General features: G+C 46.7%; 1 protein-coding gene across 1 annotated transcript in view; it reads right to left on the bottom strand.

Annotated features, from left to right (window-relative positions):
• mtmr3 (myotubularin related protein 3) overlaps positions 1–21,065 on the bottom strand; it is a 30,856-nt gene that overhangs the window by 6,184 nt on the left and 3,607 nt on the right. Inside the window, exons 4-18 of the mRNA XM_079751677.1 lie at positions 19,804–19,893; positions 19,216–19,332; positions 13,767–13,849; positions 13,366–13,532; positions 9,966–10,062; positions 9,293–9,406; positions 8,486–8,676; positions 7,073–7,204; positions 6,392–6,503; positions 4,727–4,922; positions 4,092–4,277; positions 3,500–3,670; positions 2,987–3,132; positions 696–2,193; positions 245–355 (exon numbers count right to left, since the gene is read on the bottom strand). Of these exons, the coding sequence (XP_079607803.1) occupies positions 245–355; positions 696–2,193; positions 2,987–3,132; positions 3,500–3,670; positions 4,092–4,277; positions 4,727–4,922; positions 6,392–6,503; positions 7,073–7,204; positions 8,486–8,676; positions 9,293–9,406; positions 9,966–10,062; positions 13,366–13,532; positions 13,767–13,849; positions 19,216–19,332; positions 19,804–19,893 (3,411 nt within the window). The remainder of the gene's footprint in view (positions 1–244; positions 356–695; positions 2,194–2,986; positions 3,133–3,499; positions 3,671–4,091; positions 4,278–4,726; positions 4,923–6,391; positions 6,504–7,072; positions 7,205–8,485; positions 8,677–9,292; positions 9,407–9,965; positions 10,063–13,365; positions 13,533–13,766; positions 13,850–19,215; positions 19,333–19,803; positions 19,894–21,065) is intronic.

Here is a 21,065-nt window from a genome sequence, read left to right as displayed (position 1 = left end):
ACCAGCTATGGGTTTTCAGATTGCTATAAATGTGCTCCTTCAAATTTCCATCACCACCCTTACTTTATCTTGAGGCTCAATTAGTTAGAATGTTGAGGCAGAGTTGATTTATTTTGGAACCTGTATATTATCTCTATCTGCTCTGAGAGACCTGCATGTCCCCACCCTAACCACCCCTAAACTCTCAACATCTCCCCCAGCCCTGCGACGGCCCCGTCCCGCTGCGGCAGAGCGACCGCTGTACCTCCGTGTCCGTCTTGTCCACCTGCTCCCAGCTGGCCTCCGACAGCAGCTCCGCACTGCAGCGGGACAGGCAGTTGGGATCCATGTTGTACTCCGAGTCCATAATGGAGGTCTGCAGAGCAGGGGGCACACACACACGACGTCATAACACGATCACACCGCTCGCCCTGTTTTAACAGATCCATTTCCTGACGGATTTCTACATGGTGCACTCATTACTTGACGCAGCTCAATTACTATTGAACTGAATAATGACGATAAGAAGAAGGAAAGACAAGAGAATAAAAACGGTAAGGACCAAACAGCCTGTCGGATCGGTGTGATCTAGATGGATGGTGTAATCTAGACGGCTGCAGGAATACTAATATGTTCAGAGGACACGCCTGCATATCGGGGTCCAACATTGTTTAAACTTGTGCATTGATGGTCCCGGTGCCGGTTACGGGCCTCACCCCTTCGTCTCCCTGGTCTCCGTTGAGCCGGGGGCAGCCCCCGTGCTGCTGGTTCTCCAGCCGCGTGCGCAGCTCCTGCATCTGCCTCTTCAGGCTCTCCACCTCCTTCTGGTGGCACGCCTCCATCTGCCGCAGCCGCTGCTGGACGGCGTCGGGGTGCAGCGTCAGCCCGTCGTCGTCCAGGTGCAGGCGGGACTGCTGCTCGGGGCTGCCGGCCGGGCGGCCCGCGGGCATGTGGGTGCAGCGATGCGGGCAGAAGCCGCGGGGCGGCGGGCCCAGGGAGCCGCCGCCGGCCAGAGAGGCCTGCCTGCTCAGCGGGCCCCGCTCGGCGGTCGCCTTGGCCCAGGTGGGGGCCCCGTTGCAGGGCTCCTCGCCGTTGCACAGCCCCTCGCCGTTGGTGGACTGGAAGGCACTGAGGGAGGGCCGCTTGTTGGCCCCGCTGGGAGTCCTGGCGACCGCCTGCTGAGGCCTGGCCTCAAGGCCGTTCGTCCTGGCGGGCTGGGGCAGGGGTTTGCTGGTCTGGGGGCCGGGCGGCGACGGTGCCGCTGGCTCCAGCGTACCGCAAGTCTCGTCCGTCAGAGTCTCGGTGGAGCTCTCCATGAGAGACGCAGTCTTATTGGCCGGCACCAGGGGCTTTGGGGGTTCGCCACAGTGACAGCTGAGCCCTGGCTCTACCAAGGTGCCAACAGGGAAGCCGTTGGTATGAGTTCTGTGGGATGCAGCGTCCTCTGGCTCCAGAGGCCATGCTAACAGCCCCTGTGGCTGTGGCTCAGTACAACCGTCCATCACCTGCTTGACCAGCTCTTCTAAGATCTTACCCACGTCAGCCTCCAGGCTCTGCTGCTTCTGGTCCGTTTCCTCTGACGTACTGGCAGGGAGGGGAGGGACAACTGGGAAATCCCCCTCCGCTGCCGACTCCAGCACCACATCCTCTTCAGAATGACCGTTGCACAGCGGCTCACTCTGATTCTCCGTACCGCCATCAACCTCTGCATGCTTCTCGTCGCTCTCTACACTTTCTATACCTTTTCCCATGTCTGTGTCTCCGTTGGAGACGACCTGAGCCACGCCCTTCTCTCTGTGGACGGCCGCCGCCGCCGCCGCCACCTCCTCCTTGGTGGCCTCTCGCAGGATGTTCTCCATCTGGCCCTCCGCCACGCCCAGCGCCACCGACAGCTCCGCCTCCTGCCGCTCCGGGGATTCCGCCACCGGGACGCCGGGCGACTGTGGCCGCTGCGGCCTGGGTCCCCGGTCCTCCGGCTGGGGCTCGGGTTCAGCCGTGTCCGCATACATCGGACCGTCGGTCTGGTCCTCCAGGTCCTCCGGGCCCCCCGCTCCGCCGTCGGGCCCCGCGGTGACGCAGCTGAGCTCCAGGGAGCGCCGGTGGTCCTGCCACTTCTCGTTGAGGCTGGGGTCGCTGGAGCGCCGGTTTGGGGCAGGCATGCTGCCGAGCTCGCAGGCGCTGGGCAGGTTGTCGAAGGAGCGGGTCTTGGGGCGTCTGTGTCGAGGAGAGAGGGAGAGTCTTTTTGGCCAAACGGGAGAGACTGCTAATACATTTACATTTAGCGCATTTAGCTTTTATCCAAAGCGACTTACAGTAAGTACATCTGTCAGAAGAAGGAGAAACAATATATCGCTGTCAGTACAGTATTGATGTTCATAGAGCCGAGTGCCAAGCACTAGCAATTGCTAGGTCAACCTTTTGTAAGTTTTACTTTTAAGGACGTACAACATACAATAAGTGCGTCCATTACGTGCCAGGACGTTCAACATACAATAAATGCGTAAGAGTGGTATGGAGGAGTTGGGGGGGTAAGGGGGAGGCTAAGCAGAGTCTTAGTGAACTCAGAACAAAAGATTCTTGAGCCTTTTGCAGAAGCTAATACAAAACACTATGTTCAACGTCTTGCATGTGGCATGTGACAGAGTGCCAAGAATATTGTTAAATCAAAACAGAACTAGCGGAAAATCAACCCTCATGGCAAAATGTGTTGCGACACGTCACACAAACTATTAATCGGAGAAACAAGTGAATGTTGTAAACAGCACCGACGTACAAAGCGACCCTTGGTTTAATAAGCGAAGCGGCGACCTGTTCTGCCCTAGCGACTGTCAGCGGCTGCTATGGGATCCGATACCGATAGAGGACCATCGGAAGACCACAAGACTAGGCCTCCTTCTCTCTAGGTGTTGGTGATGTGGGGAGGATCCACCCTCAACCTGGAGTGGTCTCCTGGTGGATCTCACGGTGCAATGGGCCGGGTAGACGCGTGGTCAAGGGGCAGGCTGACCTTCCTAGAGTCGCTTCCTCCGGGTTGGAGCCGGGCGCGGGGTAATGCGCGCACGAGTCGTCGCTGGGCGTTGTGGGGGAGGAGCTGGGCAGGTAGACGGCCGTCCAGAGCATCAGGTTACGCACGTGGCACACCGGGTGCAGCACCTGAAGAGGAAACCAGAGCCACAGTCTGAGGATCTACGCCTCAAATCAAAAGTCCTTCTAGAGCAAATCCTCATTTTTTCCCATCATCAATTCATCAAAACAAATCATTAATAGAAGAATGTAGATAAAAGAACCACGCCTTGGAATGCAACCACCAAGAAAACAATGTCCCCGCAAAAAGACTTCCCAGAGGGTAATTATTCCAGATTTAGTGTCTCTAGAACCCACTGACAAAGCAAGGCAGAGCATTACGCAACGCTGCCACAATCTGCATTCCCAGAGCCGTGGGTCCCTCTCTACATCTGATCACCACACCCAGGTCCCTGGGGTGAAGGGTTCTCAAGAGGGGCCCGAGGAGGGGACGTACCGCCTCGGACTGCGAGGAGTAGAGCATGTTACACAGGGCGCGGTTGCCGCTGCGCAGCAGGGACCAGACGGAGCAGGTCCTCTCCTGCACGTGGCGGTCCTCCCGCTCCTTGCCGCTGTTGCACAGGAACGTGCCGAACAGACAGGAGTAGGCGTGCTGCACCAGCTTCACCTGCGCACACACACACACACGCGCACACACACACACACACGCAGAAACACACACACACACACGCACGCACGCACACACACAGACCCACACACACACACACGCACACACACACGCAGACCCACACGTGCACACGCAGAAACACACACACACATGTAATTATATACCGATGAGCTGGTATGTAGGAACTTGTAAATACCCTAGTGTGATCATAAATCACCTCAGATTTGATTATAGGACAGACCCAACCAAAACAAGCAACACCCCCAAACAGAAATTGCATATTGGAAGACAGATGTCGCAGAGGACTTGGGAATCTCTCGTGTCGTTTGTGGTGATCTAAATCGGAGCATCCCAGCGGAAACAGATCCTCAGCCCGCGGTGGATCTCCCTGCATGTAGTACCACTGGGGATGATCACTGACCAGGAAGGCCTCGTTGAACTCGAAGGAGCAGGGGAACTGCCTCTGCAGCTGGTGCACGCAGTCCAGCCACTGCAGGAAGACCGGGCAGCGCTCGTTCACGTCCTCAGAGTTCTCCCCGTGGCCGCAGCGGTCGGCGAACTTGTGGCCGAAGTCCAGCCAGTCCGTCTCCACCAGGACCTGGAAGCCCTGGGAGACACACACACACACAAACACACACACACACACACACACAATGAGTGCAATTAGTTAGGTTTCCAAATGGAGACATCTGGATGGGTACTGTCTTCTTACAGGAAAGCACAGAATTGTTCCAACTTAACAGCTTAGTTTGCAAACACTGAAACAAAACATTGGAGGGTTAACCCTAACCCTAACCCTTACATGAGTTATTTAGTCATTTAGTCAAGTATTTTCTAACATTGTGGGAACTTTTGCGACCACTATATATAGTCCACTCCAAAAGATTATAAAAAAATAAAAAAACGAAAAAACCCAGCTAAACTGAATTAATGCGTAATCAAAACATGAAAGAAAATACACGCCACCCCAAATTCCCGCCAACTTAATCATAGAAACGGTGCATGAAACAACAGGTCCACACGCTTGGCCTTTTTGGGCTCCCTCGGCCGCCGTACCTCGATGGTGCGGTAGTACGGGTCCAGGAGCATCTTGGAGAGCGCCACGATCTGGGGTGTGCGATCCCAGCCGTCGGAGCAGTGCACCATGACGGGCCGGTGGTCGCGGTGGACGGCGTTGACCGCCAGCAGCGCCGCCTTCAGCAGCAGGGACAGGTGCTGCAGCCACTTGGTGCTCTCCAGGGCCGACAGCCAGCTGCAGGGGGGGGGTGGAGGTCAGCCACAGACAGAAGCACGGACCCCTCAGAGTGTGGAAACTTTATGGGCTTGATGGGCTGACGGTTCTGACATATGTTTAAAAAAATGCAAATGGTTTTACCGGTAACATCAAATAAATGTGCTCTCAATGAGCTATTGAGGTTATGAATTTAAAAAAGGGTGAATATTGAGCGTCAAACTGAATTGATCATCGCAGATATTATTGTGTGTGTCGCTGTCCGTCTGAGACAACCCAAATATATTAAATGGGTCTTAAACTAATCAATCCGATTTTATTGTAGGCTTTAATAAAGAGCTAAACAGGCATAAAAGTTTGAGCGTTGTCATCGACTCAAGACAAGCCCATCATCAGTTAAGGACACACTTTCAAGGGTGAGGCCCGGTTGTAATTCAAATGTAATTCCCAGCCGCGTTGGATTGCTTCGTCTAGTCGAAGTATAGTATCTTGGAAAAACTGTAAGGGTATTCTCAGCCATAGCTTTGTTTTCCTTTCAATTTCAACTTTTTTTACCCCCTATATTTGGAGAAAAGCAAACAGAGCAGGCTATGTATGACACATCTTTGTGCTGGTGAAGCTGTATAAACACCACATCGTCTTCAACCAAGCTTTACCACAGCCACTCATTATCACACTAGTGAACGCTACACCCTGTGGATCTGTAGAGTCAGCACAGTCCCCTACAGGGACTAGACTCTGGTTAGTGGGGACTTCCAGAGAGAGAGGGAGAAACTGAGACAGAAATGGAGAGGGAGAAGAGAGAGTGGGAGAGTTAGAGCAATAGAATCAAAAGGAGGAGAGATCAAAATCATCTGCATGGAACGGTGCCAAAGCTTCTGAAACCGGCCTCAGATGTTCCAGATCGACGGGTCAAAATTTAGTTAACGAGGAAACAAACGACCACATTCAGCACTGGTTGAGAAAAATACCTGGGGTTCTAGTTCAAGAATATTGTTTTTGTCTCAGTTAGGAAGACAGAGAGAGACAGAGACAGAGAGAAAGGAAGAGACAGACAGAGAGACAGACACAGAGAGAGAGAGAGAGAGAGAGACAGAGAGAGAGATAGAGAGAAAGAGAGACAGACAGACAGACAGACAGACAGACAGACAGACAGACAGACAGACAGACAGACAGACAGACAGACAGACAGACAGACAGACAGACAGACAGACAGACAGACAGACAGACAGACAGACAGACAGACAGACAGACAGACAGACAGACAGACAGACAGACAGACAGACAGACAGACAGACAGACAGACAGACAGACAGACAGACAGACAGACAGACAGACAGACAGACAGACAGACAGACAGACAGACAGACAGACAGACAGACAGACAGACAGACAGACAGACAGACAGACAGAGAGAGAGAGATCGATGGACAAAGAGTGAGAAACCGAGACAGGGAGAGAGACCGAGACAGAGAGAGAGACCGACTCACTTGGCTGGATCAGGCATCTGGGTGCAGAGAAAACGTAGGGACTGGAAACTTTTGCGAATGGAGTGGATGTTGGCCATGCCCATGAACACCACCTCGCAGTTGGGGTAGTACTCTGCAACAGCCGGGGAACAGACATCAACAACAGCAGGAGGAAAACGGACAACAACAACAGCAGGAAAACAGGCGTCCCCAACCAGACTAAACAATGCTACCAACGTTTTAACGCTGCTGTAGGTCAGATGTGAGAGTTGGAAAGCGAACAGCCCAGTAGAGGGCAACATTAAAAACATAACAACCTAAATGAACAGCCCTCGCTCAGCCATCCTCTAATTACAGCTCTCATAATTATAAGAGCTTCATAATTAAACAATAATAATTACGTTTTTTCACTATATTTAAAAGGGCTATATTTATCTCAGGAAACACCACCAAGTCTGCTCTTGCAACTGCTCCTTCTGAATGGCATAACGCATTTTCACCCTACTTTCTGCTTGGAACCGTGTGTGGCTACTCTTCAGAGGAGGATGAACAGGAATGGTTACCTCGATGCTTTCCACCCTACGGCAGCCATTGCTCCCGATAACTAAAGTCCTCTCAGAGCAGGATTCTCCCATAAAACATCCAGACAACCGTGGTGGGAGCCACTGGGGGGCCCTGTGGCTCCCACCACGGGGCTCCTACCTGGGCACTCGCAGCCTCCCCCCTTGGCGCGGTTGGCCACGGCGGCGGCGTAGGACCGGGCGTCCAGGATCAGTAGCTTGTGGGGCTGGATGGCCAGCGTCTCCACCTCAGAGTTGTTGGTCAGGGATGACTCTGATGCAACAAAACAACACACGCTCACTGAAACCGCGAGTCCTTTACATGTTTCCTGTCTTTTTTACTCAATGTTTCCATCTAGATCCTTTCCAACCGTGTTACTATTACTCTGATCCATACAGATTTCATCATCACGTGAATATAATCACCCCCAGGGGAGAGGTGCCAAAAAGTTTTCTCTCATCACAATAAAAGAACCAGCGAGCAAGAAAGGGAGGCACTTTATCCAAATCAATTATGAATAACCAAGACCGAGTTATTTTAAGGCAAACCCCTGGCGGGGGATTCATTAGCAGGAGATTGATTCATGAATCTCCTGTGGAAGTTTGATTCAGGATTCCCCAGAGGACGGCAGTGTTTTGATGGATGTCTGATGTTTGTGTGCACAGCAGATCTGTCAGACATGCCCCGGCAGGCCATATTGCTCAATGCTGTCTGATGCAAAAAGCACAGATAGTGAGGCTGCAGAGCTGTGTGTGTGTGTGTGTGTGTGTGTGTGTGTGTGTGTGTGTGTGTATGTGTGTGTGTGTGTGTGTGTGTGTGTGTGTGTGTGTGTGTGTGTGTGTGTGTGTATGTGTGTGTGAAAAAGATAGAATTGTAGAGATGGTGGATATATTTAAGGAATGTGAATGTGTGTGGGGACATGTGTACAGCAAGAGACAGCGATATGGGAAGAGAGAGAGATGTAGAGACAGAGACCAGGGGAGAGAGAGATGTACAGACAGAGACAAGGGGAGAGAGAGAGAGAGAGAGAGAGAGAGAGAGAGAGAGAGAGAGAGAGAGAGAGAGAGAGAGAGAGAGAGAGAGAGAGAGAGATGTAGAGACAGAAACAAGGGGTGAGAGAGATATGTAGAGACAGAGACAAGGGTAGAGAGAGAGAGAGAGAGAGAGATGTAGAGACAGAAACAAGGGGTGAGATAGATATGTAGAGACAGAGACAAGGGTAGAGAGAGAGAGAGAGAGAGAGATGTAGAGACAGAGACAAGATGAGAGAGACAAAGATGTAGAGACAGAGACAAGGTGAGAGTGATGTAGAGACAGAGACAAGGGGAGAGAGATGTAGAGACAGAGACAAGGGGAGAGAGATGTAGAGACAGAGACAACCGCAAGTCCCTGAGCAAGACACTTAACTCTAACTGCTCCTGACAAGCTGGCTGTCGCCTTGCATGGTTGACTCCACCGTCAGGGTGTATTAACCCTTGTAAGTTGCTTTGCATAAAAGTGTCTGCTTTAATTTAGTAAATATAAAATGAATCAGTGAATGAGCTTGGGGTTTACCGAAGTCCGTATCGGGCAGTGCGGTGCCGTTGCTGTAGCCGCCGTTGGCCTGATGCTTGCGGCTGATGCCGTCCACAGCGCAGGCCTTGGCGATGGACTGCACCAGGTGCTCGTCGTCTGCATTCCTCCAGCCCCACCAGCTCACCTCAGGCTGGCCGCAGCGAGCGATCACCGCCCCCGTGCTCACGTGTCTGGAGAGCAGAGGAATCAAGATATAAAGGTTTATTTGCATGGAGCATTTTGCACTCACTCACAATCACTTTGAAAAGCCCTTCCACGGCATGGTATACGATGGATACCCTGTAGTAAAAGGGCTGGATGGATGGATGGATATTCCATGCTCGAGGTGCCTCTACGAAGGGCTCAGGACAACCACAGCACGGGGATGTCAGGATCTACCGATGTCAGGATCGCAGAGTCAACAGCTTCCGCAAAAGACTCAAAACTCACCTGTTCAGAGTTCACCTCGACACTTATTCAAGGTACTTAATTGTGTAGCATCTACAGTAGCTGCTATCATTGCTTTACATGGGGAATGGGTTAGCCTAGCGATTGTAATACTTGCACTTGATTCTATGAACATCTTTACTGTACCGACAGCGATATATTGTTTCACTTCTTATGACAAATGTACTTATTGTAACAAATGCACTTATTGTAAGTCGCTTTGGATAAGAGAAAACGTCAACAGACACTGCGGTAGATATCTTCGGTTTAGTTTGGTCTTTGGTGCCATGTGTGTCACACACAAAGAACAGACCAAAGACGTGCGGAACAGAGAGAGGAGAAGAACAGCGAGCAACAGACCTGTACACCACAGCTGGAAACCTCTTCCACGACCGGAATGCGGCCACATTCTCCAGCTCCTTGTCGGTGATCCAGGCTGGGACCAGCAGCTGCTGGGGGTAGCTTGAGCACAGCCTGGGAGAGGTGGGCGAGGTCAGGGAGACACAGAGACGATGAGACGATGCGCTGTGATTGACTCAGCAGAAGGTATTGGAATGGGCTCTTATCAACGCTTTGTTATTAAAACAAATTAACAATGGGCTGTAATATAAAACTAAATACAATTAGCCTGTGTGTTGTTGTGTCGGGCACAATAACACACAGCTGTATGTTTTATTCCAACATTGCTTGAGTTATAATTGTGATCTTAACTGATTAACCTAACCTTTGTGACTTGATAAATCCATCGATACATCTTCCTAATATCTGGCCGTCTTAAACTGGTGAGGGAATAGGGAGTGAAATAGATGCTGAAATAGGCAGAGCTGGGTTGTGTCCACCGTGTTGGGCCAGCCATCGCTCGCGTGTAGCAGAGGACCCGGGTTAGGGCGGGTGTTCATAACACACACACCCGCTCCACAAGACCCCCGTGCACACTGTTCCGTGTAATGAAAGTAAAGGACGTGGGGGGATTTGTCCGGGGGCCCCGGGATCAAAAGTATTCAACGCACATTCATGGGGCAGATCCCCATACCTGAATCTACTGTTGATGTCTGAAATCCTCCAGGCGTTCTGGGTGTCGAAGCCCATCCGCTCCACCTCGTTCTTGAACCAGGACGTCACGTGTTCGCCTGCGTTAAAGAGGGGATGGATGACATAAATAAAAGAGAAACAGCTGAGAGGGAGTCGGGCAAGGGGGAATGTCGTTTCTTTGCTCCAAGCAAAATCTCAGCCCTACCCCTTGCTGTTGCGCGTCGGGCTGCGGAGCCCGCGACCGGGCTGCCCGGCCCTGGTCCACGGCAGGGTAGCTGCCGGGCCCATGTCCCATTTTGTTCAACAAAATGGAACAATGATATCTATATGGTCCATGTTCTAGGGACTCCAGGTTGAAGATAAGCTTTAATTCCCTGCCAGGTAATCCAATAGTTAGTTTTAAAAATGCTTATTAGCCTTGAGAATGGTGGATCAATCAGTATGTTTACATGCACAGCTTAATCTGATTAAAGCCATAGTTCGACTATGCTCCTCCATTGGACAACTGCAATATTACATACATACAACTTATCAGATTTTGCTTGTCCGTTCATGTGCCAATTTTTGTGCGAAGTAGATCGGTTAAAGGTGTTTACATGCATGTATGTATAAGCACTGACTGTGATGTCATTGTTCTTTGTTAACCAGTGTATTTTTTCATTTATTTTGGTAGAAATATCCATCCATCTATCTATGTATCAGTTATTATATATTGTACATAACATGTGCCCATATAACCCAGTTCTGCCATATAATTCCTTCTTATTTGTTATGTTTTCTTTCAGGGGATCGTTGAGGCCGCTGCCGTCACAGAGCCCACCCCTCCACCTCAAGCACCTCTTCTGCATTGGTAGCCCTAAGCCCCTCATCCCCCAGGAAGATAGAAAGATTAGACATCCACTGATGGTTTAAAGCTGACTGAGTTATTGATGAAACGCGATGGTTGATGCCTTTTTGTAATTTGCAATATTAGTTCCATTATATCACTTGTTCTTGTTTATATGATATTTATAAGGGGTGTGCATCTCTCCTTTATAGGACGATCCGATACGCATCTAGATACATGTGCTACGATACGATTAAGGGACGATACATTTTAATATGGAATGATATAATGCGATTCGATTCAATGTTCTTACGATCTGTTGCGATTTGATGAGATATGAATCAATCTGATAGATAGTTAATATTCATTTAACGTTAACACATACATTTTTCTTTTAATTAAAATAAGCCTTCTATAAAAGAGCCACTGCCTACTTTCAAATATATATATGGTATAGGGCAGAGATGTGGACGTGTCGAGTCATGATTTTGATGACTTCAGACTCGACTTGACAAAATTACGCATGACTTGCGACTCGACTTAGACTGCTATTGACTTGAGACTTGACTCGGACTTTGCCTCTTTGACTTGTAATGACTCGACATGTCTTGAGTCAAAAACATTTACTGTTTTAGATATCTAATCTATTTCCCGCCTACAGCGCTAGACACCCAAGACGCATTCACTTCCGTGAAGATGAAAAAAAAACAGCGAGCGAAGACAAATCTACACTTCAATAATATCAAAACGAAATTTCGATATTGTGTATACCTTATTCAGAATAACAGTTTTAGTTTCATATCGGCTGCGTTTTGAGTTGGTCCCATTGAAGCCGTCTGGCCAGCCTCTGACACTTAAGACATCGTAACTAAATTACTAATTGTTCAACCGTTTACCTTCGTTCAAAAAATATAACAAATCTACACCCTCGTATCTTCAATAATATCTAAATTGAATTTCGATATCATTTATGCTTTCTTCAGAATCACAGTATAAGTTTCATATCGGCTTCGTTTCAGTTGGTCTCATTGATTTACGTTGACGCTGGAGGTGAGGACGTTCAGCAGTGTTGCCAGATTGGGCGTTTTTTACCGCCCTATTGGGCTACATTTTGAGGACGTTCAGGCAGTGTTGCCAGATTGGGCTGTTTTCCCACCCTATTGGGCTACTTTTAACAACATACGATTTCGGCGCATGCGCATATCATAACACATTTGAAGACGGAAACTGTATTGATAAGAAATTACTGTACATTAGAGTGATATGTTGAAATTATGATCAATAGCCTAATAATGACATTATTAAGTAAAAAATACATGGTGACTTGTTCAAGACATGAAAAAGTTTGGGACTTGGACTTGGACTCGACTTGGCTTTGGTGTGACTTTGACTTGGACTCGACTTGCCTTTCCCGACTCGACTCGGGCTTGACTGCTAAGACTTGGGACTTACTTGGGACTTGCCAAACAGTGACTTTTTCCCATCTCTGGTATAGGGACCATGGAATCTTAGGATTTTATATATATTTCTTTATGGTACGGGGAAAAAATGGAAGACATTTATAAATTTAGAACTACATGTCTATTTATTTGTTTATTTATAGACTTGATCGCTGTCCTACATAATAAAAAAAATTACGAAGCTTTTGTCAGAGGCAAGACCCAAAGGACTTCCACACGTTTGATTTCAGATTCACTGGTGCACTGCAAACCGTTTCACCGTTTTCGCACATATGGCTGTTATTCGCGCACTCACAACTCCGGTTGTTCCCTGCTCGCGAGACGCAGGGCGAGTGCGGAAACGCGTGCAAAAACATACACAAACACACATAAGGATCATTTTCCAGATCCTTATGGAAACGGAATGAATTGAGTTGACAATGCTGTCTTGATATCAGGCTGAAGCTCACTCAACTGATTCGCAACGTTTAAAATGGTGCATCAACAGATTCTTGGTCATTTTAAATCGATTCAGGGGCCTACGTATCGATGTAGTCGCATCTGTGTTAATCCAACCGGATACCGATTCGTATCGGTGAATCGTTACACCCCTAATATTTATGTTTTACATGGATGGCATACTACCTCAAGTTCTATGTTATTCTGGTTTCATATATTATGTTGATCTTGCATAATGTTTGATCCAAAATAAAGTTTCTGCAGTTTCTAACAGATTGTGAGCATAAATAATATTCTTATCTAATCATACCGTGCTTTTCCATGTGTGTAAGGTTGCATTCCAAAGACATTTAAACTATTCAGTAAAACTCCAGAGACAAATATTGTATCAAATGATCAAAAAATGTAAATTAAAATAAAGATCAAAACCTTGTCGACTACTAATGACGTACTGTAACTGGGTCTTGAAGGGTTGTCGTCCCATTTCGTAGGGGTAGGGGTAAGGGCTAGGGGTAAGGGCTAAGGGTAGGGTTAAGGTGGAGATTTTTGTAGAGCAAAGAAACGAGATTGGGCCTAAGTCTTGGAGAATGGAGGGGGAGGGGAGGGGCAGGTTTGCAGGGATCATCCCCGTGTTGGCAGGGATCACACCAAAAGTTGTCCGGGATCGGCAGCCCTACCTGGCCTGCAGAGCTCGCCGTGCTGCTCCTTCTCCCCGGCGTAGACGTCCATGCACCAGGCGTGGAAGGCGAAAGAGAAGAGGTGCTCTAGGCTGGACGGCGGCCGCCCCGCCGCGCTCAGACGCTTCAGCCACTCCTGGCACTGCTCTAGGGTGGAGAACTGGCACCTGTGGACGGAGGGGATGGAAAAGAGCTGTTACGACCTCTGCCTACCAAGTTCTGCCCTTAGTCGTATACAATAACTTCCCCAGCTCTCGATTATACATAATGCTGTACTGAAAAACTCCAAAAAGATATCATTAACATAGGAAATCAGAAGGTTTGCAAGGTCTCGCAACGGGTGTGTCCATTGACAGTTTGATGTGTGTGTGTGAGTTTATGCGTTTGTGCGTGGGGCCTACCTGACCACCTTACAGTCCTTACAGGTGACGTGCAGCTGGAAAATGTCCCGGCACTCCACGTTCTCAATCAGCTGCAGAGGCACCTGTTGGGGAACCGGGAGGTTATCACTCAACACTGAGGCATGCTCCCATGCTAATGCTTATGCTAATGTTAGCATCACTTACACACACAAAAATATAACATGTGCTCCACAACACCAGCAGGCTAGGAATGCCACTACCACATGCAACCACTTTAATGATTTAAGGTTCACAGCCAGTTAGTGTCAATCAAAAACAGGTTGTCCTTTGTTACGCAATAGTGTAATAAAAAAATATATATTAGCATGCTGTGACTGCAGTACACCAGTCAAAGTTTTTTTTGTTGCATATACCCTCGATGGTGTCGTTCCACCAACAGCGCTATTACCCCCCCACCCCGCTGAACTCGGTCAATGTTTATCTGCGGGTTATCGTTTGGCACATTAGTGGAGTATGAGAACACCGACTTTACTGTTACACTGGCTTGGCCTCTATGGATGCCTCTGATGGGCTTGGCTGCCCGACAGAAACCACTGTTTAATGATGTGTTTCAGCACACGGTTCAAAGCCATGCGTGACGGACAGATAGCCCTGAGCGCATGGCGGAGCAGGAAGGAAGAGGAACAACCGACCATCTATCCACACACGCATAAATATGTGAGGCCTGTATAGAAGTGCTGTCCAATCACATCCCTCCAAACAACATACACTATTATTATCCTTTAACTGGTTGGTGGAGCAAGCGTCTTTGTGGAATCCCTTAGACTCCCAGAATGCTGTTCATTTCCTTTAATAGAGCCATATGAGGTTGAATCCAGGGGATTCCCTTAGATGGGAATGGTGGCATCGAGCTCTCTCCAGGATAGACATATACCCCTCCTCACCCACCCCTGGAAGTTATAAAAACGGCCTACACCTCCATTCGCCCAGATTAACAGACATGTACGTCCACACGTGTGCACACACGCAAAAGCACAGGACAGCCACGTGCACCACCCCACACCGTGCAGCCCCGCAGGGTACTTACAGACACCTCACAACAACAACTCATCTATTCGAAGAAACAACAACAGAAGAACAAAACGGTTATCCAACACAAGTTTGTTGAAATGAAAATGCTGCTGGCCATCTTGATGGCTGTGCGTCTGTACATTCTGTCTGCGACTGGTATTCCGCTGCTCTAATCCAGGCCCCCGGCCTGCAAGGCGCCCTTCACATTACCCTGGGCTGCTGGGTGAACGGCAACTCTGTCATTCCCGTGAAATGCATCTCCAGGTCTCTCACCTTCCCTCCTCTTCTCTCCCAGTCTCCCTCTTTCTCATCACCACCTATCTCACTGCTGGTCGGTTTAGAGGCCAGAGGGTTGTGAGGCCTACTGCATGAGTGTTATGACTGCATGAGCGTTATGACTGCATTAGGCTTGCCAGTGCAGGAGGGTAGGGGTGTGCGTTTATCGCATAAATATCATATATCACAATATCACATTTTTAGGGTTTTACAAGTTACTTAACGGTACAACCAAACTAATTTCCCTATTTTTTCAAATGTGGCCCTATACTGTATGTAACTGACCAGCTGTATGACATACATTATAGGGCCCTGAAACACTTAGAACTGATGTCCTGGTTGGTCAGAAATGAGGTCAAATATTAGGAGGGAGTGGTCTAAAAGCTCAAATGTCTTATACATAGTGAATACAAGAGAGGATGGAATTACGCAACACTTTACGTTATTCTTCACTGGGGTTTTGGTGCGGATTTGGGATGTGGCTGCTCCCTAATAGCCAACCAAGTCATTGGTCCATTGTTCCCAACCTTTGGGTCAGGGCCCCCTGATGTGTATATGGGGTCACAGGACATCCATTTTATCGAAACAGTTTTATTTATTATTTTAAACTACACATAGATGTCCTGTATAATCTGACTGCCTCAGTATTTATAGCCACAGGCAATCAAGTGTGATTTGATTACGTTCAAAGGGACACTGATATAAAGGCAGATGTTTATTGGGTAAAAACTATTTGAGTTGAAGCAGATGAAGTGTACCGGCCAAGAAAGGATGGGAACCACTGCATTAGTCTATCAGGAGAAGTTAAACTAAGTTAGATTAAATTAACAAATTAAATCAAATACGCCAAGAATCATGACTCGCAACGACACTTGCGCTTTGTGGTCTAAACATGTTTTTTTATATGACCGCAAAGATTTACACAGCTATGAACAAAACTGCCTCTCTGACAGAGATCCATACATCCACATGCGCCAGGCACACAGCAAGATTTCACTCTTACCGCTCAGGGAATGTTAGCATCTAGTTATTTTGACAACCATCAGTTGTATTACAAATACTTGTTCTAAAAATTAATTATTGCCCCCCCCCCCCCAAAATAAATGCTGGTGTTCTAAGTACATGTTGTTTTATAATGGTGTAATAAAATACACTCAATGTTTAATGGCATTCAAATTCATTACCACATTGTTTTGGCACAGGGTTATAAAGAAGACATTTTAAAAAAGTCCCTATTACGTTTTAGAAACGCAGAACCGAAAAACGGTTACAGTTCCTAATTATTAAAGGTATAATGTGTAAAGTCGAGGTGGCAACTAGTGGTGAGGTTGCAGATTGCAACTAACTGACCCCCCCCGCCCACACACACACACACACACACACACACACACACACACCTATCCCTCCCTGACCCCCTCTTTCCAACATCTATGGGGGCCTTTACCGGCCTGTATTGTTTATTGCGCCACTAGGTACTTCCAAAATTATGTAATCCTCTATGACAGCATTGTGAAGCCAGGTGTCAAGTGATGAGCTTCTTTGATCTATTTTGGAATTGTATTGAAAAGGGACATTAACTTGAATCGCACCAAGGTCTATTTTTTTTTACGGCTTTTAGCCAATAAATCAGTTTAACCAATCGCACTTGGTTCCATGTAATTGTGAACGTTAGTTGGAAGGTGGGTAATATTTCAGATATAATTGGGTACTTCCTAGGAAAGTAGGTAACCAATCATTAGAAATACCTCCTCTAGTACCCTTCTATTCAAGGTACAAGTGTAGTCATCCAAGGTTTATGTTGAACAGCCCAAGTTGTAATCTGTATCTAGAAATGAAGATAGTACTTTCCAATAAATTACTTTTTCTTAAGTAGTTATTGTTCATGGCTCCAGCCTTTTATAAAGGGTACATTACATTTCCCTAAGTTTACATCTGGGGCCATGGTACATCTTTTTAAATACTGGGTAAATTCTTGCAGTTGTTTACTCATGTAATTTCCTCATTTACTCCATGAAATTGAAACACATTTGCACCATACATGTTCTGCAACGTTACCAAGTAAGACATTACAATTGACTCACTAATAAGTTGAAACTGTCCTGTAAAAGGAAGCCTTGTTTGACTTCATGGTATTACCAGGCTCTCACCATTTCCCTTGGAATAGAATAATCCATTGTCCATGCAATTACAATTAACTTGTACCATTAATGTTCCACAACAAAACTAAGTAAAAACACTTTAAAGTAGGATGAACTGTCCTGAAAAAGGAAGCCTTGTTTGTTTCCATGGTATAACCATGATCTAACCCTATACCTCTAACTGGTAATTCCTTTTCCAAGCAATAAATACAAACTTTTAGCATATATGTTCTGCAATGTTGTTAAGTAAGACATTCCCTTTTCCATGCAATATTTAACTTGCATTGACTTGAATGGGCTCAAGCAAGTTCCCCTTACAGCACAAAGTACAGATGGACTCAGCAGTAGCGATAAAGTTAGGGTTCTCCTGCATCATCATTCTCAATTCCTTTATAACTTAATTTGTGGAGGAAGGATGGGAGGATTGTTGTTGGACTTCAATCGCTGGCGATGGCGGGCCTAATTCATTAATAGAATCAAAATGCGAGAATCCATCTCGTCATGCCTCAAGTTATGTGTTTTTTGCTAAAAGTGTATAACCCTTATACACTTTAACCCAATAACATGGAAAAAAAATAAGCCTTCTTTTAACAGTATATTTTCGCTTGAAGAAATTATAATGTCTTACTTACAAACATTGCAGAACAAAATGGTAACAGTTTGTATTTACTGAATCCAAAGGTATCAGCAGGTACGAGAGAAATGGCTGGGGCCGAGCGATACCAGGGACAGTTTAGTCTTACTGGGTCAATTGTAGAAACATCTGCAAGAACGTACCCAGTATTTAAAGAGATGTACCATGACAACCGAGGAAAACCGTTCCTATCAAGGTTGTTACCAGGTAAGTATTAATGTCCTTTTTCAACTTAAATTGAATGAACCCTTTATAAATGGGCGGAACCATGAACAATAACTATTTGAGAAAAAGTAGTGCATTAGAAAGTACAATCTAAATTTCTAGATTGTACATAATTCAACTTGGGCCGTTACCAACATTACCCTTGGATAACTGCAAATATTACTTTCACTGATGGGTGATAGAGGGGGTAGGTTTTGGTTGCCAACTTCACCTAGTGAAAGAAAAGTACAGAATTAAATCAGATTTTTACAAACCAAACCAACTTTAAACGTCAAAACTAGAACTACAAAACGACTTAGTTCAGTTGAAAGGTTTAGTTGAGGTCTTTCAGCTGAGGAGTATTTGAGCTGTAGTTTCTATGTAGTAAACTCTTATTTACTAGTGATATACAAAAGAATAGATTATAATAACACATTTTTACCAGGTAAATACATAGTAATTAGGGGACTGTAAAATGATGTGCAGCCCTTTGCCACACATCTATGCAGTTAATATAGAAACAATAGTAATGTTTTGAAGTCAATGAACAGGAATTTTTCATTTTACTATGTGTTTAATCCTGAGAATGGTAGAAGAAGTTAGAAGAAAAGGAAGACTGAAGGAGTGCAGCCCTGGCCTGGTCGGTCGCAGCAGCAGCCAAGTAACAAAACACTGAGGGTTAGATCACCTGCTGCCTTGCTTGTTTTTGGAAAACATATTAAACTAGTCGTGGATGGAAAGTTAGGAACAGTATTCAATATCTATTTGGTGGGGTTTTGAAACACTAACACAATAGTTACATGTAGGACGTTTGAAGAAGGAGGACCCCTCTCTTCTCTGCCTCACTTTCTCCAACAACAACAGTAGAACTGCGAGAGAGAGCGAGAGAGAGAGAGAGAGAGAGAGAGATCTGCTCCGCGTGGCACCCCCCCCACCAGAACACGGTCAAATGGGTGGGAAACACCGGACGGATTGCTTTAAGCCACTTACTAGAGCGGTATAAATATAGTTAGCGGCATGGTGTGGAATTTCGCTTTGATCAACGCTGTGGACACTGCCTCCACTGTGTCCGTCGTCTCATACACGGCACATGGTAGGGGGCTGCCGTTAAGGTAATCCTCTTAAACGCTTACTATTGGTATATTTAACGGAGGGCCTGACTCACATTGACCACAGACTCCTTGAACTTGATATGGAGCCGGTAGTTGGACATGGCGATGATGGCGTCCTCCGCTCTCCCCACATACTCTGTGAACTCACCATGCAGCTGGGAGAAGGGAACCTGGCATGGAAGCGGGAAGAGAACCGTACACATACGCTGAGAACCGTAGCCTCCGCATTAACATAGAAGTGGTGAAATATATGCTATTCAACAACAAAATATCATTCAAACATTAACTTTAACTGTAGTTGTCTAGGCATGAGGGCTTTTCATTTAAGAGGCATTCCTGCGCTTGCGACTGCATACTTTCTCAAATTGAAAGCATCCAATGCAAAAGATTTGAGTCCAATGCTAAACATTGTTCATCTCTTTTTAAATGCAAATACGTCAGTTTGATCACACACAATTTTAAGGGGTCATCCTTTTGTGGCTCAAAATAATCTTCCTAACCCTCATATCTTATTCTCTTGTGAACCAAAAAAAAAAAGACCTCCGACCCCGTCTACAGACTATTTAACTTGCTATCCGTGTGCAGGACACACACCCCCCGAATGCTTATTTAGAAAGAGCTGTACAGATGTTCCGGCTCACCTGCATGTTCTCTTCCTCCAGGACAGGGGACTTCTTGGGGAAGAACTGATTGGCCTGGACGCACTCCAGGGTCTGCTGGCCCTCCTCCTCCTGTAGGTCCACAAGTAGGGTGAAACAGAACCAATACAATGCGCAATTCAAACATTCCCCTCAATTCTCAGATTCGCCCCAGGAACGAATGACTAGAAGGACGTGCTGTTTGTTTGACGCATATATCTCTTGCAATAAACCCTCAACTTCACACACTTGGTCGCTTCAACGGTGCCAACTGTTTTCTGCGGTTTCAATTGACCAATAACAAATTCAGGGGTAGCTATCCTCTGACAAGACACCCGAAACCCTTACTTAGGGTTCAGAAGTGACGAGTTTAACAAGCAATGAAAGCCAGTTATTTATCAGTTTTCAAAACATCTCGAAAGACCTTCCACGAATGTTGTGTGATTACAGAGACACATCAAAAGGCTTACGCCTCAACCTCTTATTTCTAGAGCGCCAGCTATCTAGTGGGAGCGCCACCATGGAAAACAAAGTCCTGGGGAGAAGCCTAGAATATTGAATAAATACTATCATTACAAGCTGTCTGTCTTTGGTCGATTCTCACACTGGACGGAGGGTGTCAAAGTGCTACCAATGTAGTGGAAAAGTGTTCATGTAACCGAATACAAAACTAACGTAGAATACAGGGCTCTTAACCAACTTCTTTCACCATCCTCCTGGAACCATCCGGAAATACAATCTAAGCCATCCCAAAACGGAAAGCTGTTGTAAAGTAAAGGTTTTAAGAAAGCCTTGTTTTGCTTAACATTGTGAGGAATCTGTTTACATACAAGTACTGTGGCTGAGATTGTGTTGCCGCGTAACGCTTCAGTTATGGCCTTTAGAGTCATCGTTATTTGGGAGATTTGCTCTTGCTCATCTTCACATGGCAGTTTGTTTCAAGCAAAGCAGAAGGAATCACAGAGGAGCCAGCTTTGCTTTCTTTGTCTGCCGCTCTCTACTGTGCACTGCAGAGCTCATGTCACGAGGCTAGTCTTCCATTTGTATTTCACCAACGTTATAACAATCAAAACTTTTCAGAAATTGTAATTGTAATCCTTCTCAAAACTGTTTTTCCGCCTCAAGGCCGACCAGACGTCCTTAAGCTCGAGCCCTCGGTTCTTCGTATATTTTGGGCCAGCCCAGCGCAGTTTATAAATTATATGGTTATCTGATCAAATGCTAAACATTCTCATTCTCATGGTGTGTCCGTTTATTAAATCGCC

This window comes from Pollachius pollachius (assembly GCF_949987615.1).
Source record: "Pollachius pollachius genome assembly, chromosome: 1".
Classification (NCBI taxonomy): domain Eukaryota; kingdom Metazoa; phylum Chordata; class Actinopteri; order Gadiformes; family Gadidae; genus Pollachius; species Pollachius pollachius.
This window is presented reverse-complemented; position numbering and strand designations above follow the sequence as displayed.